Source organism: Harpia harpyja, chromosome Z, assembly GCF_026419915.1.
Source record: "Harpia harpyja isolate bHarHar1 chromosome Z, bHarHar1 primary haplotype, whole genome shotgun sequence".
Classification (NCBI taxonomy): Eukaryota; Metazoa; Chordata; class Aves; order Accipitriformes; family Accipitridae; genus Harpia; species Harpia harpyja.
The window spans coordinates 8,365,161-8,387,643 of NC_068969.1; the positions used below are offsets into that span (position 1 = coordinate 8,365,161).

General features: G+C 64.8%; 3 protein-coding genes across 3 annotated transcripts in view; 1 reads left to right on the plus strand and 2 right to left on the minus strand.

Annotated features, from left to right (window-relative positions):
* Positions 1-229: 229 nt before the first annotated feature.
* On the plus strand, positions 230-3,822 carry RRP9 (ribosomal RNA processing 9, U3 small nucleolar RNA binding protein). The gene is made up of 15 exons (XM_052776078.1): positions 230-328; positions 426-508; positions 591-703; positions 792-868; positions 985-1,026; positions 1,270-1,396; positions 1,614-1,738; positions 1,975-2,067; positions 2,168-2,268; positions 2,391-2,525; positions 2,715-2,777; positions 2,858-3,003; positions 3,102-3,181; positions 3,301-3,374; positions 3,470-3,822. The coding sequence occupies exons 1-15, from the start codon at positions 254-256 to the stop codon at positions 3,573-3,575; spliced, it is 1,440 nt and encodes a 479-aa protein (XP_052632038.1). The 5' UTR covers positions 230-253; the 3' UTR covers positions 3,576-3,822.
* Positions 3,802-15,235, minus strand: GRM2 (glutamate metabotropic receptor 2). The gene is given in 7 exon segments (XM_052776068.1): positions 3,802-5,126; positions 5,567-5,741; positions 6,499-6,846; positions 6,848-7,563; positions 8,283-9,120; positions 11,457-12,078; positions 15,156-15,235. Coding segments are annotated over 6 exon segments (2,610 nt in total). The 5' UTR covers positions 11,916-12,078; positions 15,156-15,235; the 3' UTR covers positions 3,802-5,052.
* Positions 15,236-17,801: 2,566 nt separating this feature from the next.
* The window catches only part of TEX264 (testis expressed 264, ER-phagy receptor), a 44,441-nt gene continuing 39,759 nt past the window's right edge, over positions 17,802-22,483 (minus strand). Inside the window, exon 6 of the mRNA XM_052778187.1 lies at positions 17,802-18,657. Coding sequence (XP_052634147.1) covers positions 18,344-18,657 — 314 coding nt within the window. The 3' untranslated portion in view covers positions 17,802-18,343. The remainder of the gene's footprint in view (positions 18,658-22,483) is intronic.

The following is a 22,483-nucleotide window of genomic DNA, read 5'->3' on the forward strand; positions in this document are numbered from 1 at the left end:
GGACAGCTACAGGGGGCGGGGCATGGCGCCGAGGGGGCGGGGACAGCGCCGAGGGGGCGGGGCGGGGCCGGCGCGGAGTGAATGGCGTCGCTACCCGAGTGACAGGGCGGCCCGCTTCCGTGGAAGGGGAGGCGGGGCCGCAGGGGCGGTGGGAGGCGGGGCCCGGCCGCTTGAAGCCAATAGGAGCGGGCGGGGGCGGGGCCTGGCCGCCCGCAGCCGGCGGGGCGGGGCGGGCACCACGTGCGGCGGCAGCATGGCGGCGGCGGCGGGCGGCAGGAGGGCCAAGGCCCCGCGCGGGGCGGCGGGACGGCGGCGGCCGCGGGCGGCGGTGAGGGCCGGGCCGGGGGCGAGAGAGAGGAGGGGCTGCCCCGGCGGGGTCGTCGCGCCCCTCCCCGTCCCGTTGATCAGCCCGGTTTGTCCCGTAGGTCCCGGGCGCCGAGGGGAGGCCGCGGGCGGCGGCCGGCCGGCCCGTCGACGAGGAGGTGTCCAGTGACTCCGAGCCGGAGAGGTAAGGCCTGCGCCACGGGGCGGGGGGGGAATGCCGGTACCGGTGGGGGTGCCGGTACCGGTGCTCACGCGTGTCCCCGCAGCCCGTCGTTGGGGCGGCGGCGGCGGGAGGCGGCGGAGGAGGAGGTGGAGGAGACGCCGCAGGAGAAGAAGCTGCGCCTGGCCAAGCTGTACCTGGAGCAGCTCCGCCAGCACGGTGAGTCCCGCCCGGCCCCCGGTGTCGGAGCCCCGGCGGGAGGGCTCCGGGCGCTGAGCCCGGCCCTCATGCGCTGTGTCCGCTGCAGAGGAGGAGCGGGCGGCGGCGGAGGAGGAGGAGACCCAGCCGGCGGATCTCATCGGCGACCGGCTGAAGGAGGACGTGGTGAGCAGGGGGGGCGGGCGCATCCCCTCTGTCCCGGTGGCGGCGGCGGGCTCTGCCCCTCTCCCGTGGGGCTGGGGCCGCGGCCACCTCCACTGAGCCTCCTGCTTCTTCCCCAGCTCGAGCAGAAGGGCCGGCTGCAGCGCCTGGTCGCCAAAGATGTACGTGCCCAGCGCTGGGGGTGCCAGGGGGGTGCCAGACCGTAAGTGCCGGCTTTGGGGGATACTCAGGCATGGCCACAGCCGGCACCCCGAGTTGCCGTGCCAGCTACGGGACCAGGGCCCTTCTCCCACCTGGAGTGCCAGCTGCTGGCACCCAGGAGAAGAGAGGGTGCCGTGCTCGGGTACTCCCATGCCTGGGGAAGGGGCCAGGGCAGCCCAGCTCACATCCTGCTCTCCCTGCAGGTACAGCCTCCGGATCCAGCCAGCATCCGCATGCTGCGGGGGCACCAGCTGCCTGTCACCTGCCTGGTCATCTCTCCAGATGACAGGTTCATCTTTTCTGCTTCCAAGGACGGCTCTCTCATCAAATGCAAGTGTTTCTTTGGGGCTATGACTGGCTGTTACCCCACCCTGAGCCCTGCAGGGACCCTGCAGGAGCAGGACTGTGGGTGCTCACGGGGGTGGCTTGGCCCCCAGCCCCTCTGGGGATGTGCATGTGCATTGTTTCAGTCTCTGCAGGAGGCTCGTTGGTGCTTTCTGGAGTGGTGGGAGGCTCTCAGGGGGTGACGGTGATGCTTTTCCCATAGGGGAGGTGGAGAGTGGGAAGAGGTTGTGCGTGGTGCCCGGGGGGAAGAAGGGCACCGAGGAGCGGCACATGGGGCACGCATCCCACGTCCTCTGCATGGCCATCTCGTCAGATGGCAAGTACCTGGTATGGAGAGAGGGGTCTGGCGTTGCCGCATGGGGTGGAGAGGTGGCCATGGGGAGTGCATCTCTTCCCAGGGTCCTGGGGGCCAGTGTCTCATGCCCAGATGTACCTTGCTGGGTTAAAGCAGCCCCTACCCCCACCAGAGTCTAGAATGGGTTCTTGGGACCCCCCAAAGCACCCATGGGGTGGGCCGTGGGTCCCCAAGGGGCAGGTCTCGGGCATCCCCTGTTGTTTGCCAGGCCACGGGAGACAGGAACAAGCTGATCATGATCTGGGATGCAGCCACCTGCAAGCGCCTGCACATCTTCACTGGGCACCGCGATGCCGTCTCGGTGAGTTGCGGGCATCGGCCGTGATGCCTGTGGGGCTGTGCAGCCGCGTCCTCCCCGGCGCCCCTCACTGCTGTGCCTGTGTCTGTCCATCTGTCTGTAGGGTCTGTCCTTCCGGAAGGGCACGCACCAGCTGTACAGTGCCTCCCACGACCGCTGCGTCAAGGTCTGGAACGTGGCAGAGAATGCATACGTGGAGACCCTGTAAGACCTGGGCGGGGGGGAACCCACTGACCGTGCTGCCATGGGGTTCGCCAGTGGGCCCAGGGGAGTCGTGGTGGCAGAGGGCCCTGCTTGCCACAGCTCTTTGCCATCTCCTTCTCCAGGTTTGGGCACCAGGATGTCATCACAGGGCTGGACAGCCTGAGCCGGGAGTGCTGTGTGACGGCAGGGGGACGGGACGGTACCGTGCGGCTCTGGAAGATCCCGGAGGAGTCGCAGCTTGTGTTTTACGGGCACCAGTAGGTCTGGGGGGGGGAGAGGGGGCTGCAGGCAGGTGGGTCCGGCTGGGGCAGCGGTGTGCGGGTGCCAAGCATCACCAGGAGCCTGCCGGCACTGTGGGGATGCTGATGCCCTGGTGAGCCCTTGTCTCCTAAATAGGATCCCAAAGCACGCTCATAACTGATGGCAGTTGCCCCTTCTCTTCACAGGGGCTCCATCGACTGTATCCAGCTCATCAACGAGGAGCACATGGTGTCAGGCGCTGATGACGGGTGAGCACAGGGCCGGGGTGGTGCCCGGGGTGCGCAGGTGGTGCCCCCCTCAGTCCCCTCACCCCTTCCCTCCCTGGCAGGTCCCTAGCCCTGTGGGGGCTAACGAAAAAGAAGCCGCTGGCACTGGCCCGGCAGGCGCACGGCATGCAGGATTCCCAGGGCCTGCAGCAGCCATACTGGATCTCAGCAGTGGCCGCCCTGCGCAACAGTGACCTCCTGGCTACAGGTGTGTGGCAGCTGCTTTGGAGTGGGGCTGTGGAGGGGGGGGCGTCCTGCTCCCTTACCTGGGTGGGGGTGCATGGCAGTCTTCTCTCTCTGCCCCAGGCTCCCACAGCGCCAGCGTGAAGCTCTGGAAGTGTGGTGAGGGATTTCGGAAGCTGGAGCCCCTCTGGGACATCCCGTTGGTATGGGTGGGGAGGTGGGGGATTGGAGCTGGGCTGGGGGCATCTCTGGGCAGGGGCTCCCCTCCCTGGGCGGCAGGAGCAGGCTGCCAGAGCCCCTCACCCTGCCCTGTCCCCTCCAGGTGGGTTTTGTTAACAGCCTCAAGTTCTCTGCAGCCGGCGACTTCCTGGTGGCTGGCCTTGGACAGGAGCACCGGTACTGTCCCCCCTCCCTGGTGCTGCCCAGGGGCACAGCCCCCCCGCTCCTCCAAGGGCTCGGCGGAGGGTAGCCCCCATCTCTCTCATCTACAGGCTTGGCCGGTGGTGGAGAGTCAAAGAAGCCAAGAACAGCATCTGCATCATCCCCCTGAAGCGGAGGGCTGCAGCCCCCAGCTCCGAAGCCCCCGACAGCTCCTAGCCCCTGGCCCCAGAGGCGCTGGAGCCAGGTCACTAAACCCCTGTCCCTGGAGCTGCACCCCGAGTCCTTTGTGCAACCATCTTCCTGGAGCCGGCAGGACGTGAGCAGGGGGTGTCGCATGGCCCCCTGATCCTGCTGGCCCCCATTTCATGATGTGGCTCTGCCCTCTGCGAGGGTCTGCCCCTTTCCCTCAGGTTCAGCCTGACCTGAGCTCTGGAAGAGTCTATTTAAAAAAAAAAAAACAAAACCACTTTATTTACATAAATTACAAAAAAAAAAAATCACACTCTTGCTCACACTAAAAATCTACTCTTAAAAACTCGGTTGGGCTCAAATATCTGGGTTCTCTTACTTGCCTTCAGCCCCTGCCGGACCCCCCTGGGCTCTGCAGGGGCCGGGGGGCCAGCAGGCCCTTGCCCCGCTCCTGCCCTGTCTCCCATAAAGGGGTGAGGGGTGAGAAGCACTACGCGCAGCGAAAGGAGGGAGGGAGGGGGCTTGGGCCCAGCCCGGCAGTGCTCGGTGGCTTTCCTGGGGCCAAAAACGAGGAGAAAAAGGTGAAACTGCAAAGCACCCGGGAAGGGTGACGTGGAGCACGGCTTGGCGCAGGGGGGTGACGGGAAAGACCCTGCACCAGGAAAGCAGGGTGGGCGATGGGGCAGGGGCTAGACTGGCGGCGCGTGCCGGCACGGGGCTCGGCGTGGAGGGGGCAGGAGGTGCAGCGTGGCTCGGTGCAAGCAAAGTGGGAGTTGCAACGTGGCTTGGCCAGAGGCAGTTAGGTCGTGTGCCACGGCTCGGTGCAAGGGACGGGGGCTGTGCACCAGGGCTCGGTGCAGGTGGCGGGGGGGGGGATTTGCACCAGGGCTCAGTGCAAGGGATAAGGGGGGGGGGGGGGGGTTGCACCACAGTTTTGGTGCAGGGAATGGAGGACGTGCACTACAGGTCAGTGCAAGGGACGTGCGATGTGCGCTACGGCTCAGTGCAAGGGACGGGGAGGACGTTCACCAGGGCTCAGTGTGGGGGACGTGGGGGGTGCACAACGGCTCAGTGCAGGTGACTTAGAGGGACATGCACCATGGCTCAGTGCAAGGGGTGGGGGGACGTTCACCATGGCTCAGTGCAGGTGATGGGGGACGTATGCCACGGCTCAGTTCGAGGGACTGGGGACGTTTGCCATGGCTCAGTGCAGGGAACAGGGGACGTATGCCACGGCTCAGTTCGAGGGATTGGGGACGTTCACCATGGCTCAGTGCAGGGGACAGGGGATGTGTAACGTGTCTCAGTGCAAGGGAAGGGTGACACGTACCGTGACCCAACGCGTGGGATGTGTAGCTCGTGCTGGGGCAGGGGCTGAGCCTCTTGGCCGCTTGTGGCACCCGAGCGGGCCGTGCCGCGGGCACTGCTCTCCCTGGGGAGGGAGCCGGGGTGCGACGCGGCCGTGGGCATGAGCGGCGGCACCACGGCCTGGGCCCCCTGTCCTTCACAAGGATGACGTCGTGGAGTCCACCACCTCGCGGCCGTTGCACACCGTGGGCACGTACTGCGAGGCCGAGCCTGGCCGGGAAGGCAGCAGTCAGGGGCAGCAACCCCCCCCCTCAAGGCATCCCGCTGCGGTGGGCGATGGGTGCCTGGGGAGCTGCATCCCCTGGGGCTGGGGTAGAGGTTGCCTGGGGGGGCCATGTCCCCCCAGGGTGGTGACAGGCACCTAGGGCAGCTGAATCCCCCAGGTTTGGGGTGGAGTGTGCTTGGGGTGGCCATGTCCCCTCAAGGCAGCGTCGGGCCCCTGGGAGCAGTACCTCCCCTGGCAGGCAGTGCTGCAGCCATGGGAGATGACAGGGATGAGCCATAGGGGACACAGCACCCTCCGTCCCCCCATTTCCAGCCATACCCTACCCTGCACCCCACTTTCTTTCAGGGGCCCATGCTGGGGTGCCCCCCCCCAGCCAGGAAAGGGGTGCTGCCCCCAAGCCCTTCCCCATCCCCACTGTGCTCACCATGGGACTGGCTGGAGCTGGCAGCCGCCACGCTGAACCGAGCAGTGCCCACGCGGTGGCTGGCCACGTTCTTCTGCGGCTGGAAGAGTATGATGTGGAGCTTGGGGGTGAAGAGGCAGCCGAGGACCACGGTGCCGCTGAGGCTCACCGAGATGCACATGGTGGTGGTCTGGACCTGGAGACAGGGGTGGGCGTCAGGTGCTCTGGCCACCAGCCCTCTGCCCCGACCGGGGCAGGATGAAGCCCTCGTTGTGGCACCGGCCATTCTTCTCATACCAAACTCAAAACATAGCACTATACCAGCTACTAGGAAGACAATTAACTCTATCCCAGCTGAAACCAGGACAGCCCAGCACACCCCACCCCAGTGCCCGCTCCCACCGGGGGATGCAGGTCCTCTCTGGAAGCCCCCAACTGCAGCCCGCCCCCACCGAGTCCTCCAGGCCTGGCAAGAATGTGTCTGGGCACCCTTGCCAGGTGCTGCAGGGTGCACCCCATGCTCCCCAGGGACCGTGCTGGCCCTGGGATTGGCATTCATGCCCTGGTGGGGGGGTGTCTGGATGGGCCAGGGGCTGTCTCGTGCCTTCGCATCATGAGGCTGAATGATGGCAATCACTCCTCCGTGGTCAGGGTGTCTTTGGAGGTCTCAGGGCCATTTCCTAGCCTCACTCTAGCAAACAGTCTGTCAAGGGAGAGGGATGGGGGTGTGTGTCTTCTTCCCAGGACTCATTGCCCCCTCAGCCACAGCCCTTCAGCCACCCTTCACCTGGTTCCGAACACCCCAATGCAGAGGTGACCATCACCAGGTCCGTGGCCAAAGACCCTTCCCCAGGCCCACACATCTCCTGGCCACAAACCTTGTGAGGCCCAAATTGCCAAGACCTCTCAGATCAAGCTCTATTAGAGCCCCCCCCCCCAACTCAGGCTCTTACTCGGTAGTCGCTGGAGGTCACGTAGAAGATGGGCAAGAAGGCCAGCCAGATGATGCAGGTCGTGTACATGGTGAACCCAATAAACTTGGCCTCGTTGAAGTTTTCGGGGCATTTCCGTGTCTTGAAGGCATAGACCGTGCAGAGGACAATCAAGAGGACATTGTAGGTAAGCGAAATGAGCATGTTGGAATCGCGGTTGTTGCACTTGAGGGTGACGATGTACCTCTTGTCAGGCTCGGTCTCCTTGCCTGTGCCGGGGGTTTCCACCAGCAGCCAGATGATGACGATAATCAGCTGGCAAGAGATGAGGGCCATGCAGATGACCACCTGCGATGTGGGGCTTATGAAACCGGGGGCGCTGGACCCCCTCCTTCACCCCGCTGAAGATCCTGGCGATGCGGTTCGTCTTGGTCAAGAGGGCCGAATAGCAGACGGCGAAGGACGTGCCCAGCCCCAGGCGTCGGAGCGTGCACACCTCAGTGGAGGGCTTTGCGATGAAGATGAAGGTCATGCTGTAGCACATGAGGACCCCAGTCAGGAGAATGTAGCAGAGCTCCCGGCCAGAGGCCTTCACGATGGGAGTGTCATTGTTCTTCATGAAGACTCCGAAAACGAAGAGAGTGGAGATAAATCCCAGGCAAGAGATAGTGACAGGACCAATGGCCCAGACGTCTTTCCAGCGGATGTACTCTTGGGGCAACTCATAGCAGCCATTCAGGGTCTCGTTGGGCCAGTAACCGAGACCGCAGTCCATGCAGGTGAACTCATCCAGCAAATACTCGTAGGGCTGGCAGGGGATGCAGAGCCAGCAGCATATGTCTCCAGGCTGCATGCTCTTTATCTCATTCTTCTTGCAGGGATCGCTGCACTGGGACACAGGGATGGAGGTCTCAGCCCATGGGATGAGGCTGGTGTTGAGGATGAGCCCCTCGGCCCAGTAGCCCACCTTCTGATACCGATACCGCCCATCCGTGTAGTGATAGTTGAAGATGTTGTAGCGCCCGATCCCATCGCCATAGCGGTCGAATCGAACAACGCTCTTGGTGTCTGCTGGCCTGAATGGCGCTGGAGGGAGGAGAAGGGGAGACGGTCACTGCCATGGGGCAGGAGGGTGCTTGCTCCTGGCATGGCGGCGGGGATCCTTCAAAAAGTGTCACATCCCACCATTGCCACACGCAAATGTCCAGCCTGTTCCCTGCTTTCACTTTCATATTTGCTGCCTAGGCACATGTTAGGAGCAGGAAAGCAAAGGTGGAGAACTACCTCCCCGCGTGCCTAAGAGCTCAGCAGCCCCAGCCAGCTTTGTAGGGGCAAAATGGGGGATTTTGCAGCCTCCGTGGCTCTCAGTGACACCTGGGCTCAGCCCAAGTCACAGAGGACGTGCTTTTAATTCACCCCAAACTATGTGGGTCCCCGGTCAAGGGCATCCCTCCAGTTTAATCCCTGAAATGTGAATAAACCACAACGCTTGCAAGTGAGGTCTCTAAGAACCTATGTTCTCAGAGGGTCCCTTGTGGGGCTGGTCCCACCCAGCTGTAGCAGGATGGGGTTGGTCACACTGTGGAGCTTCTCCACACTGGGGACAGAAGGCCTGGTTGCCTCCCAAGGGTGATGGTGGGCTGTTGGCATTCTGGGACAACCACAGCCCATGGCTCCCCGGGTGTGGGCAGGCTGGAGGAATTGGAGGGTCTTGGGTCAAATTTGGGTCTCCTTCCTCTTCCCTGCCCCTCCACCCATCCCTTTCCAGTTAGGCAGCCAAACCCTGTCTCCATCTCCGGACTCACCATCAAAATTAACATTGAGCATAAAGTCCTTGTAGAACCTCTTGCCATTGACGGGCTTCATGGCGTCGCAGAGCTTGGTGGCATTGGGGCACAGCGCCTGGTGCATGTTGTGGAGAGAGTGAGCCATGGCATAGACTGCATTGACCACGAACGTGATCTTGGACTCTGGCTCAAACTTGCCTGTCTTGAGGGAGTACCGGCTACAGTCCTGCGTGTGGAAGCTGCACTTGAACTTCTGCTCCCAAAACTCCCGAAACCAGGGATTTCGGCTGTTATTGTAGGGGTTGAGGTTACGGAAGTAGGCAGCAAACTCCTTAATGGGGTAGGCTGCCAGCTCGATGGTGATGGCTCCCTCCGCCACAGCTTCGCTCCCGGCCACCACACTCTCTAGGGCTCCCCACCCATCACTGGCCACCCATGTGAAGGACACGTTGGCTCTCTGGGCAGCCGCCAGCAGCTCCCGGGCATCTTCGCTTCGAGTGAACAGCACAACCACTCTGGCATTGGGCTTCTGCAGCAGAGCCCGGACCACCCCATCGTAGGTCTTCTTGTTCATGGAGCGCCCCACCTTCTCCGAGGTGGCAATGCAGATGTTGCGCATGCGGGCTTCTTGCTCAAAGGCCTCGATCCCTGTCTCCCCATAGTCGCCCTCCGAGGCCACAGTGGAGACGTAAGTCCAGTTAAAAAAGCGGAGGATCTCCGCCATGGCTTTGGCTTGGTAGAAGTCTGGCGGGACGGTGCGGGCGAAGTAGTCGTAGCGGGACTTATCGCTGAGCTTGGCGCTGGTGGAGGCATAGCTGATCTGTGGGATCTGGAAGAGCCGCAGCAGGTTGGCCACCTGCATGGAGGAGGAGGAGAGGTGAGCACCTGAAGATGTGGCCCAGTGAGGGATGTTCCCACTGGAGGACCCCTGCCCAACACCAAGTGTTGCATGGTGCTCCCAAGCACGACTGTGGGGCTGATGAGCAACCCCCCCACACCTGGAAGGTCCTGGTAGATGGACGGACGGCACATTCACAGGGTTGCCTGAGCCTTCAGACATGCTCATTTCTTTTAGTTTTTTTTAGTATTTCGTGTACTCCCCTCTGAAATTTGGGGCTGGGGAGGGGATAAATGGATTCGTGGCAAAAGCAGAAACTCCCCTGCGGGCGACCTGTGGGAGATGCTCGTGGGCAAGGAGAAAGCCGGGTGCCTGGCAGCCCCACGGCGAGGGGGGAAAGGGCTCTGGGGGCTGGGGGCCAGGGCAGAGCCCCCCCACCCAGCCCGGGGGGACCGCAGAGCCGGGCCTGGGGACCAGCGCCTGCGCATCCCACATTAGGAGCCCCAGTGAGACCGGCACCTTCCAGCAGCTCAGCAGAAGCCCTCGTTAGCTTCATAGGGGAAAAAAGCCCCGCTAATGAGGCTGTTAAAAACCCAGGCTCTTGGAGAAGCAAGGGGGGGGCTCAGGCACGCCAGCGGGGCCGGTGAGCCTGCCCTCATCTCGCTGCTCCTGAGGCAAGAGACGCAGCTTAATTAACGTGGACAAATGTTCTCGACGACAAAGTCCCCTAATGGCAAGAAGCCCCCGGAGCGCAGCAATGCCGCTGCCTGGCCTCACCGCACAGCGGGAGCTGCCAGCCGGCTGTGCCGCCCCAGCACTGCTCACGCTCCCCGGCCGGCTGCCCGCCTGCTTGGGGTTGGGACGGTGTCCCCAGCCGTGGGGACACGCCAGGCCCTCCAGCAAGGGAAGGGACGAGCGGCCGCGTGGGCTGGACCAGGATGCTGCCTCTATCACCCAGCCCTGGCTTCCTCCACCCCACGGCTGGGGGATATGGGGACCCCGGGGACCAGCAGATGTGGTTAGATGCGCCCTGGGGACTCGTTAATTCTTAGCGAGTGCGTGGCCCACCGGCAGCCCCAGGGACTCAGCTGGCCCCGCCGGCTGCCTGCATCCTCAGGGGATGCTCTTCTCCCTGCCAAAGCCGGCCCCCGGGTCCGCAGAGCCACGGTTTTGGGGACTGAGCTGCACAGCACCTAGGGTGCCAGCCGGGTCCGAGGCTCGAGCTGCCTGTTCCCGTGGGATCACTGTGGACGTGGGGGCGGTGGTCCTCTGCGCCCACCCTGCCCCGGCCGGGCAGCCCTAGGGCTGAACCTCGCCGGCTGGGTTTGGGGGGGGGCAGAGGGGACGGTGGCCCCTCGTGCCGGGCAGCTCTGCCTGCTGGGAGCGGTGTCCCCACATCCCCGCCCCAGCGTTCCCCGCTGCCATTCTGACATCAGGAATGTCACCGCCACGCCCGGAGTGTGTCCGTGCACCCGGCCGCCCGCCCGTCCCACGGGGGACAGGACCCACGGGGCTGGAGGTGAGCCGAACCCCGCTCCCACGCCATGGTGGCCCCCGGAGACAGCCACCCACTGGGTGCCAGGGCAGCCCCCCAGCAGCCACCCCCCCGCAGCACTATGCTGGTCAGGGGGGACCAGGACAGCCACGGCGCGGCTGTGGCCATCCAGGCCTGGTGGCGGGGGCAGCTGGTCCGCCGGGCGCTGGAGGTGGCCGCCCACAGCGCCTGCCGCATCCAGGCCTGGTGGCATCGCGCCGTCGCCCGTCAACGGGAGGAGCGGCGGCTGCGGGCGCTGGCGGCGTATGTCAGGCAGGAGAGGGCCAGCGTCCTTCTCCAGGCCCGTGCCAGGACGTGGCGGGCCAGGGACCAGTACCGGCGCTGCCGGGAGGCGGCTCGCACCATCCAGGCCCGCTGGCGGCAGCGAGGGACGTGGCAGCGTGGGACGCGGCAGCGTGGTGGCACTGAGGACGGCGTGGACCTGACCATCGAGATCGTCCTGGGCTGAGGAGCTGCGCTTGCTGCCACGACCCCGGGAGGGGAATAAAACCCCGTCCCTGTGTGGGACGGATCCACTGGCTCAGCTCCCCTGGCTTATGGTGGGTGGGGGGCTCCCCGCAGACCCTGAGGGGACCTCAGCCACCATCAGGGCTGCAGCCCACCCCCGGTAGCAGAGAGACGGCTGTCTCAGGTGCCAGCCTGGCATTCCCTCCCCATTGCAGAAAAGGGCACAGCATCACTGCGAGGGATGCAAGAGCATCCCTGTGTGGCATTATCGCACCGCAACCGGGGTTTTACCTCCCTCCCCGTTTCTGCCGACCCCCCAGCCCCATCCGAGCCCATCTTGCCCGGGGGGTACCTGGATGGAAACGTCGCTGTAGGAGCCCCCGATGACACCAGTGATGGCAGTGGGCACGTCGTCGTGGACGGCGTAGGAGCCATCGGGGCAGATGTGCTCGGAGCCATCCACCCTGGTGAGGGAGGCACGGACAAAGTCGAGGGACTGCTCGAGGGCGTAGGTGTCCTTGGAGCAGGTGTCAAGGATGTGGGCGCCCAGCTTCACCCCTGGCAGGATGCTCCCGTCCTTGTTGATCTCGTCCAGGGCAAAGAGCATGGCCTCCAGGCGCTGGATGCCCCGGTGCTCGTTGATCTTGCCGCAGTCTTCGCTCCCCACTCCTTTCTCATGGACGGGGAAGAGGCCCCCGATCACCAGGTCCCCATCCATGCTGATCTCCTTCTTGCCAGCCATGCCATGCCCGGCGGCCAGGCAGGTGGCCAGGCGCATCAGCCACAGCCAGGCGGCCAAGGGGACCGCCATGGGGTGCGCCAGCGCCGGCCGGGGGACCCAGGCCACCCCGTGTCACCCGCTGCCACCCGTCAAGGTGAGGGCAGGCAGTCCCCAGGCATCGGGCGGCGGGGGGTGGCGCAGCGTGGTGTCAGCGTGAGGGGGGGTCGTGCCTCCTTGGCAGAGCCCTTGGCACCTGGAAAAGCAAAGAGAAAAGCCGCTGGGTCTGGTGAGCCAGGGCATGAGCCTGCCTGTGCCCCCCCACCCCAGAGCCGCCCCACGTGGGGTGCCCTTAGGAAGGACCCGCCACAGAAGGGCGAGCTGAGCAGATGTGACAGCTCCTGCAGTGACCGTGGACACCCAGGACACCTGCAAGTGACACAGACCCCAGGGGACAAGTAGGGGTGCATGGACCCACCCCCCCCACCACTCCCTGGGATGCACGGGTGTGGGCAGGGGGGGCATAGAGCTGGCTCCTGCAGCAGCACTGGGCAGAGCAGCCTGCTGGGGGGCAGCTTGCCGACCCCTAAAACATCAGGGAGGGGGAAAGGAGCCAGGGAGATCACCGGGGGCAGGGAGCCCGGGCTGAGCAGGCAGAGCCAACGCCGGCTCCGAGCCGAGCCCCGACCCGTGCAGCAGCATCAGGGATGCCAACAGCTACCGACCTCCAGCCAAGAGCGCTGCCAAAAGCAGCCAGCCATGAGCCTGCTGTGCCCGCAGCACCCAGCACCCAACCACCCCTGTATTTTAATCCCCATCCCCACCCCCAGAGCCCACCTGCCCTGCTGTTGCCCCCACTGCTGCCCGTGGCACCGGGGCTGGAGCGGGGACGCGCCGCCGGCTTCATCCCCCCGCAGCGATGCGCGGGGCGGGCTCCGGCGGCCGCGGTGATTTCGAGTCTGTTCTCTCACCACCGCCCCTTCCTTCCCCGTATACTAAATTCAGAGATTTCAGTAAAAGTAAGAGCCAGGTTTGCTGACTCCCTCTGCAGAAAGCACGGAGGCGCGGGGGAATCAAAGGCTTTTGCAGCAGGCAGGCCTTTTTTTGGCAGGAGATGCAGTCCCCTCAGAGATCAGTTGTCTTTTCCCAAACCACGGGAGAGATTTGTTCCCCATTTGAAGCCGACTGCTGAAATCCCGCAGGGCTGGCGTTTCAAGGGCTGTGGGAGAAGGAGACCCCCTGACAGCCCAGAAAACTCAGGCTGTTCCAGCACGGGAAGCTGCCGGTGCCGTGGCGGGTCCTGGGGCTCACCCACAGCCCAGCAGAGCAGGGTGCTCATGGGGGCACTTGAGGTAGGAGGGCGATGCCGGAGAGTGCTGGCCCCCCTGCAGCCCCTCACAGCCGTTACCGAGTCCGCTGTCCCTGAGCAGGAGCAGGGCACCCCTCGATGCCCCCGTGGTGCTCCCAGACAGGTGGTGCCCGTGGCTGGAGAAGCCCTCCAGCAAGCAGCCGGAGCTGGCGGTGATGCCCAGAGGGATGCGGGCAGCAGTGTGGCACAGGGCGTAATGGGGTGGGGAGGTGGGATGCAGGCAGACCTCCTCCTCTGTGCCCCAAAGTGCCTGTCCCCCAAGTGCTGCCTGCCTGTGATGAGCCCCCAGCTGCCTCAGGGCATATCCTGCCTGACCCCCTAATTTGAAGGTGTTTGGGGAAGAGGCTGAGGAAGGGTCCCTCCCTTATTTCAGGCAGTGAATGCTTTTGAGGGACCTAGGGTTTCCTTAAGCAGGAAAGAGGCCACGGGCAAATGGATTATTGATGGACCCCATCGGTGGCAGGCTGAGCCTGGCACAGTGGTCCGGTGGCACCGGGAGCCCAGTTCCTTGGGGTCCAGCTCTTCTGGGGCAGCTGGCAGGACCCGCCAGATGAAAGGCACCTTCAGGCAAAGCTCTCCCAAAAGGGCAAACCATCACCCACCCTGCAGTGAGCCCCGAGGGACAGCGTGAGCAGGGCTGCAGCCATCCCTGCAGCTGCTCAGCTGGGTTGGCATGGTGCTGGCGGAAGGACAGCCCCATGGGAACATCTGGAGAACATCTGGGGAAGTGAAGCACCCGGCAGGGCAGAACCAAGTCCAGACCGATGGCCGTGGTGCGGCGGGAAGGCTCCTGCCGGCTGCTGGCAGCCTCCCCTCCCAAAATGATCAGCAAGTAGGATGGGTGAGAAGGTGCCGTAGCTCCTATGCGCCCCGAGCGCTTCCCACCCACCCCCTGCCAGGAGGCCTGACCCTCTCCGACACCAGCACCCTTAGGGGTGGCGTGGGGCGTGTGTGGAAGCAGCAGTGCTGGGAGGGCGCAGGGTGAGCCTGGCTTGCGCAAGCTGCCATCGTCATCTCCCCCGGGGGTCCCCGCGAGTCCAACTGCCACCGAGCTCTGCCAGGACCCCCACGCCTCCGTTCTGCCCCCACGGCCTGCGAGCCCCAGTGCCCCGTGGGGCCGAAGTGCCTTCCCCAGGGTCTCGCCCCATCGCGCCCCACCACCGCGGCCGTTCGGCTGCTCCTGCCCAGCCCGGGGGGAGCACGGGGCGTCGGGGAGGCGAAGGCGAGAGGAGCTGGCACAGCCCTGGCCCGTGTGCCCCAGCAGTGAGGCGAGAGAGGAGGAGGCTGCCTGCCCCACCGCGGCCCCCCGAGGGGTCACGGGCTCAGCTGATCCACCCCAAATCCCATCCCAAATCCACCCTGGGGTCCGGCTGCCCCAGCAGCCCCCCCCTCCCACTAAAGCCACTGCTCTCCCCGGCCGGGGTCAGCCGGAGAAGGGACCCGGGGGGGATGGCAGCAGGGGCGGGGGGGGGGGGGGCTGTCCCCACCGTGCCGGGCGGTGACCCCCAGTTCCCTGCCCCGGGGCCGGGGCGCTGCAGCGGCAGGGTCCCGCTGGGTGCCCGCTGCAGGGGGTCGGCTCTGCCGGGGCGACGGGGACCCCCCGAGCCTTTCTCCTGGAGCCCCGCGGCCCGGCGTCTTGCTCCGGGCAGTGGGAAGCCGGCGGGACCGGCCCCGGTGCCCGCCGCCCCGCCTCGCCCCGCCGGCCCAGCCGGTGCCGGTGCCGGTGCCCGGGCTCGACTCCCCTCCCGCAGCCCCGGGAGCCCCGGCACCGGCTCCGGGCACCGGCCGCCGAGCCCCGCCGTGCCGCGGCCCCGACGGCTGCGGGGGACCGCCGGTCGCCGTGCACCCTCCGCCGCGGGCACCGGGGCTCTGGGGACGCCGGGGCGCCGCCGGGGCACGGCGCGGCCCGAGGCCACGGGGACGGGCGCGGCCGGGAGCGGCGGGGGTGGGACCGCAGCCCTTACCTGGGCCCGGCGGGCTGTGCCGGGAGCCGGTGCCGGTGCAGCGGCCGCCTCGGAGCTGCGGCTGCCGCCGCCTCCCGCCGCCGCCTCTGACACTCCCGCAGCCCCAGCCGAGCGGAGCCGCTCCGCCCCCCGCCCGGCCCGGCCCGGCCCCGGCCCCCGCCCCGGCCCGGCCCCGGCCCGGCCCGCCGGGCAGCGGCACCCCCGGGGCCGCCCCGCCTGCCCTCCGCCCGCTCCCGGCACCGCCGCGCCGGGCAGGGCACCGGCAGGGCCGGAGGCTGGCGGGGCTTGGGCAAAGCCGGGGAGGAGGACGTGGCCGGATCCAGGGCGCGGGCAGGACGTGGCCAGATGCGGGCAAGGCATCGTCAGACTGAGCCGGGGCACGGGCAGGACACAGCCAGAGAAGGCAGGACGTAGTCAGGGAAGGCAGGACATGGCCAGATCCAGGCAGGACACGGCCAGAGAAGGCAGGGCACGGACAAGACCCAGCCAGATCCAGGTCAGGCATGGTCAGACCGAGCCAGGGCACAGGCAGGGCACAGGCAGGACACAGCCAGATGCAGGCAAGGGATGGCCAGATCCAGGCTGGGCAGAGGCAGGACACGGCCAGAGCAGGCAGGACCTGCTCAGCACCCTGGCAGACCCAGCAGGGCACAGCTCAGCGCCTGCTCCCCCAGCTCAGTCCCAGCCCAACGAGTGGGGTCCCAGCGCTGGCTCCAGCTCCACAGACACAACCTGGTGCCCCAGGGGCTGTGTCCCCCCCTGCCCGGCAGAACACCCCACCCAGCCTGTCCCCTGCTCCCCAAGCCTTTGGGGGGTACCCAGGGGCCCAGCATCACCCCGCTGACCCCTGCACTCCATGCAGCCCCCAGCACTCACCATCAGCCCAGGCACCAAGCTGGGGGAAGGCTTTGGACCATCCGAAGACAGAGGCAGTGGCTGGATTTAGCGTTCCAGGTCTCCACCACTTGCCCAAACCCTTTCTGGAGCCATTTGGCTGCCCAGGATCCCACCGTGCTGCATCCCCATCAGTCCTGCACTGGCAGCCCGGCTGTCCCGGAGAGCTCCATGACTCAGGGACAAGAACAGGACGGGGGGATGACACAGGACCCGCAGGGATGTGCAGGGACCAGGGGTGCCTCTGGGGCACCACCCTGAGTAACCACCTCACTGCCCTGTGCCTCAGTTTCCCCACTGCCAGCTGCTGTGCTTGCAGACTGCAGGTTAGGGCACTGCAGCAAGTCAGACCTGCTCTGTCATTCCCCCCCACCCAGGAGTCCTGATTTGGGGGAAGGATAACCCAGGACCTCCATGGCAAGGTCCTCCCTGGGGTCCCACGGCATCAGGACCCCAGACCCCACCAGCTCCTTTCAAGACTGTTAGGAGAGACAGAGCGGGGCACCGGGGAGAGGAGGATGCCTGGGCTGGGACACCTCACCATCACTGGCCGGTGGGGACAGAGAGCCGGGGAGGGCTGGAGCCGTGCCGTGCTGGAGGATGCTGGCACTGCCAAGGTCCCACTTCCCCCCCCGGCAGACGGGACCTGGCACAAGCCTCGCACGCGCCCCGGCACCGGCTGCACCCTCCTGGCTGCTGCTTCAGCGCGGCTGACAGCAGAAGGACAACGGCAAACCCTCCCCAGCCCCCATCTTTGGTGGGGTTAAGGGACAAGCGGCATTAGGATCCGCTGCCTGGCTCCAACCCCCCCCCCGGAGCCTCAGCCAGGCATAAATATTTCAGGGGGCTTGGCAGTTTTGTAATAACCGGCAACAAAGATAAACACCGGGAAGAGCAATATTTTTCCATGTGGGCTGGAGGAGTTTAATATTTTATCACTCAGAGCACAAAATATTTATGAACAATCTCATGTCAATCACTGGCTGAGGACTAATCATGACCTTTCCAAGCCAGGGAGGACACATCCCCACCACAGCAGGACAGCCAGGCCTCCCCTGCCCCTTGCACCCCCACCCCAAGCCTCGGTTTTGGGCCGCCACATCTGACCGCCGGGGAACAAGCCCTGGGCTGCCAGAAGCACGGGGGGCACCGGGGCAAGGGCTGAGCTCTGCCAGCCAGGCGAGGAGCTCTGGCACCTGGCATTGCCCCGGGGCACCGCGGGGGTGATGTCCAGGCTGCTCCCTTGTCCCCAGCTGGGGGACAGGGAACTGGGACCAGCATGGGCAGCCCTCCCTGCCTGCACCCCATTGCTGCGGGACCAGGCAGATGGGATGCCGGGGAGGCACTGCACGGACAGGCTGGTCCCTGCTGCCACAGAAGCAGCACAGCGGTACCAGGCCCACTGGCAGTGCAGGGACCTGGCTTTACCGGTTTTACTTTCAGCAGGGTCCCAAGAGGAGCGGGGATACCACCTCCCTCCAGCCCAGCCCAGCTCAGCACGGCGGCTGGGACCCTTCCCCGCTCCCCCTGCAGCTTGCAGAAGTCAGGGATGGTCCCGGGGCCCCGCGGGGTTGCCCGGGCAGGGAGCAAGCACCGGCAGCAGGGGTGCAGAGCCCCCGGGCAGCTCCCTGGCTCAGTCGGGGGGCACAGGGGGGCAGCCCACCAGCAGCCTCCACCCGCAGCCCGCTCCCCCCCACGGGGCAGGACGACGCGATCGGCCAAGAGGCAGTCAGCAATGCCACTGGCCACCGGTGAGGAAAAGCATCCACTTTATTACAGACCTCAAAAGCGCCCGTGGAAGTGCCAGGAGGATCAGGTTTACACGGGATGTTTCCATTTTTCAGCAAGGGGAAGAGAAGGGGGGAACAAACCCAACCGACCCTACTCACGGCTCTTTGGTGCTAGAAAACACGCGGCGGTGCAGCAGAGAGAAGCTGTGGGTGAGAGGGGCACTGGCAGAGATGAGGGGGGACGCTTCTGCCATCCACCACCACCCCCCCTGCCCCGAGACACCTGCAAAGAATTTGTGATGCATCTAAAGACACACAAACGGCAAATGCATTTCGCTGTCCCCCCCAACCTGCACCAACTCCACACCTCCGAGCGCTGCAGGAGACCCCCCCCACCTCCCAGCATCCCCGAAACGGTCAAACACCTTTCTGCAAAGAGGGAGAGCGGGTCGCGGGGGAAACCAGCGACCAAAATCTCTTGGCTGGAGAGGAAGGAGGTGGGAAAGGCAACCAGTTCCCAGTAACTCAGACCCTGGCGGGAGGTGAGGCAGCCAGGTCTCTGCTTCACTCTTCTCCTCTCTCAGCAGCGATGGGCTCCTTGGTCCACTTGTCTGTGACCTCCTGGTTGCCCGCACAGCCCACGTCGGGCAGCAGGCCTGGGGCTCCCTCCCCATCCCCGGTGACCTCCAGGTCCAGCTCCTCAAAGGAGGAGCCGCTGGCTCCAGACTCGCTGTAGCTGTGCTCGCTGCGGTTGTCTGCCTCCTCCCGGCCACGGCTGGCTGGGAAGGGCAGCAGGATGGAGGTGGCCACCGAGGTGTCTCTGCTGTCAGTTGTGGCCTCCATGCTGATGGAGCTCGTCTCACTCATGGTGTCGGCCCCTGGGATGGAAAGAGAAGGGAAGGGAGTGAATGCTGCGGGAAGGAGGCAATGGGAATGGCGTGCCACAGCCTTCGAAGCCACCAGAAACCTCAGAGACGTCAGGCCACAGTGGAGACCAGCTCCTACCTCGTCACCTCCTGTGCCTTTGAGAAATGGCTGGGCCAAGACAAGCACAAGTTGGACTCAAGCAGCTCCCTGAAATCAGGGCACCCCCAAGCCGGCACAAACAACCCCTGACTTCCCAGCCGTGCCCTGACCTCCTGGCCATGCCTGGCCCCACTGCTGCTCTCCATGCACACACTGAGGACCTGGCATGTCCTTCCTTAGGGAGCATGCCCGGCCTGGGAACCGGGGGACAACCCTGCCCCCAGCACAGCACCAGGAATGAGGCAAGGAGCTGGACGCTGTGCTGCGCGGGTGATGGGGAGCTGCAGCATTGCTTGAGCACCCAAGGGGAAGGCGGCACATGGGCAGGTCCTCAGATGTGCTGCCGTCAAAGGCGGGTGTACATCCAGCCTCATGCCGTGGCACCCTAAGGCTGCCCTATAACCCACTCCTGCTCCCTGCGTGGCTCCCCGTAGCCGTCAGCTCTGGCAGCAGTGCGAAGGCAGGCAGGGCAGCGGCAGATGGGACTTGGGGTGCCCAAGGATGGGGAAGCCTTCCCAGCTCGCTCAGCACTTCTCCATGTCAGCCAGCTGCCAGTCCACACCCCCTCTCGCAGCCGAGTGCCCCCGGGGGCTGACCCTGCCTGCCCGGGCAGACCCCTCGGCCCACTGCCGCCTCCCCGAATCCCTGCCTCGTTAGCTCGGTTGACAACACAATTAAGGAGTCGACAATGAGATGAGCGTGTCAGATTGAGACCAGCAGCTCAGTGCTGTTGCCGGAGCAACCAGCCAGGAGACAAAACCCTCCTGTAAAACATTAATCATTGTTAATTATGACATCACAGATCCACGTGGTTAATTATGACATCACAGATCCACGTCACTGATTACGACATCACAGATCCACATTGTTAATTACGACAGTGACAGCAAACACGGGGCGGGCTCTTCCATCACAGCCCTCCCCGCTCCACCCTCCCTCTTCCAGCCTGCCTCGCACCAGCGGGAAGCGCGTGCTGGGCTCAGCCGCTTTTCGGCACCTCCGCTCCCCCGGGAGCTCCAGCCACACCGGGCCGGACACCCCTGCCCACGATCATGCTCCACACCAGGAGGGAAGCCAGGACGAGCCCCGCTTGGCAGCGGCACCGGACCGCAGCTTGCCACCAGTGGGGCCGGGAAGCGGCAAAGAGGACGGTGATGACCGTGGAGGGGCTCCCAGGTGGGAGAGGAGAGCCCTCTCCTCCATGCTGGCTCCTGCCGGCGTGGCTCCATCCCCAGCCGCCGGCACGGGGCTGTCCCGGGCTCCCGCAGGCATCTCCAGCCTCCCTGGGCTCCTGCAGCTGGGGTACCCAGGGCTGGGCTGCTCGCCCTCCTCCAGCTGCATGGCAGTCACTGATCTCCTGGAGGAGACCCGACAGGGAGGGAACTTTCCTTCCAAACACCCTTAAATCCCTTTTTTTGCTGTTTTTCTTCCCAGCCTGGGCAGCTGCCAGCAGAACTGCTTGTAAATGGCAGTCTTCTGCCTTCTGAGTGGCATCATCCCACAGTCCTGCCAGCTGAGTGAGGGCTGTTCGGAGAGGACCGAGTAGCGGTAGCAGGACGAGGAACAGCCGGGAAAGACCCACAGACACAGCATACCCGCTGCTTCATCCAAACTGGATGGTGTATCGGCTTCATCCTGCCTGGTGGGCGCCCAGAGAGGAGCCTGAGCCTCCACCCTCTCGCCTTGGCCATGGCATGCAACCCCTTTGGCAGCTGGCACAAGCCGAGCTCTGGGCTGCCCACCCAAGCAACGCCTGCTGACCCCCCCATGAAAAGGAGAAAAGAACCATCGCCTGCCAACACGTGCCACCTTTGCTGCAGCATCAGGGAGCACCTCAACATGGAAACTACATTTACTCTAAGTTAAAAAGGATGTTCTGCACGCTGCCGGCGAGGTGCTTGCTGAAGGAGATGGCGGAAACTGAGCAGGCGGCACAAAGATGGGAGATGCTATCCCACCTGGCAGGACCTCGGCAGGGCAGTGGGTCAGCAGGGAGCCTCTGGGAAGATGGAGAGCTGTGGGGTACAGAGGGGAGTGTGTGGCCCCTGAGCCTTGAAGCCAGCTAAGGGTTTGCAAGGTCTCTAGCGAGGATCTCAAAAGAAAAAAAAAAACCAACCCAATTTGGCCAAATTGGTGGCCTGAGGTGACACAGATATGTTCCCACCATGGCTTCATGACAGCTCACGTCATTTGTGGTCATCTCGCGTCCCTCTGAAACCCAGGACAAGAGTGACCCTGACCCCCCAAGCTGTGCCCTGTCTGCACAGCACCCCTCCTGTGTCACCCCAGGGTCCGTTTTGGCTGGGAAGCCGTCACGTAACCCCATGCCATAAGGCAAAGGAGCTCCTGAGAAGAAGAGCAGCAGCTCAGGAAGGGGAAGATGGGGATGAAGCTGACCTACACGCTGCTCCGAGCCGCCACATCAGGAAAGCACCACTCTCCTCACCCCTGCAGCCGCCTCCCTCTCCCTTGCTCCAAGGGCGACAATAAATCGAGTCCTGTTTCCTTTCAGCCAGGCACTTTTTCACTGCTCTGTCACTTCTGATCATGTTTGAGCAGCCTCAGCTGGCAAATTTGCCCATTTCAGCAGCCTCGCTCTCCTCTGCGCAGGACAAGGCTCGCTCTGGCATGGCCACCCAGCCTGGCTGGGGTGGGCAGGGTGAGAGATGGAGCCGCTGCTGCTGGGGACGGTGCGGGGTCAGCTCTGGCAGGGGGATGTGGCAGGAACCCCCAGCCATCCCAGCACAGCCCGGAGAGGCCAGGCAGGGAGTGCGGCAGGGCTCCAAGAGGGCAACCGAAGCTTCATTGGGAGGTGCCTTGCGGGTGAGCAGGGGCTCAGCTCTCATCTCGCGGGCATGGAGGTTTCCGGCAGCCCTCACGCCCACTTCTCCACCCTGCCCCACGCATCTCGCTCGGTCCGCCAGCGAGCCGCTGCCCATCTCCTGCATCCCACTTCCCAAGGCCAGTCCCTGCACCAGGAGCCAGCCCAGCACCTGGATCCAGCATGGCTTTTCCCTCTGGCGTGCAGCAAGGTGCCGACTGTCCCATGGAAACCCCCCGCCTCTGCTCTGCTCCCCCGAGAACAGTGTAGCTATCCTGTTGCACCTTCACTCAGCAGGAACGTGGAAACCAGGAAGTTTTAATTCGGGAAAAAAGAGGCACAGCCCAGGGTGAAGCCCCGCTGGGGTGTTGAGGGGCCCTGCAAAGGCCAGGGCCACCTAGGAAGAATGGAAGCCAAGCAGCCAACACCCAAAGACCAGCCGGGGATGGGTGCAACGGGAATCACTCACCCCACACAGCTAACGAGCCTGGTGGGGAGCCAGGACCCCCAGGCAGCTCAGCCCTGTGCCGCCCCGGGTACCGGCATCCCCAAATGCCCCTGTGAAGGAGGACCGGCTCCCCTCCCACATCGCCCCAGCATGACACTGATGCCCGAGCATTGCTCCCCTCTTGGTGCACCTGGGCTCTCTCTTTCCCCACATTCAATCAAATATTCATTGCCCCTGCCGCTAAATAATAGATCAACGCGCTGCCAGGAGGGGCACAGCTCCTCCATGTTTGCCGAAGCTCACACACAAGCCATCCGGAGAGGGGCTGGGGCAGGCAGACCAGCAGGAAGGCACAGCAGGAGCTCCGCGCTGAGACCCTTCTTGGGATGTACAGGCAAGTAGCACAGGC

Excerpts from the sequence above, each read along its gene's own strand:
- RRP9 (XM_052776078.1), top strand. The coding sequence starts at position 254 with ATGGCGGCGGCGGCGGGCGGCAGGAGGGCCAAGGCCCCGCGCGGGGCG. Across the intron at positions 1,739-1,974 it reads CGTCAGATGGCAAGTACCTG|GCCACGGGAGACAGGAACAA; the intron begins GTATGGAGAGAG and ends GTTGTTTGCCAG. Across the intron at positions 3,375-3,469 it reads GGCCTTGGACAGGAGCACCG|GCTTGGCCGGTGGTGGAGAG; the intron begins GTACTGTCCCCC and ends TCTCATCTACAG.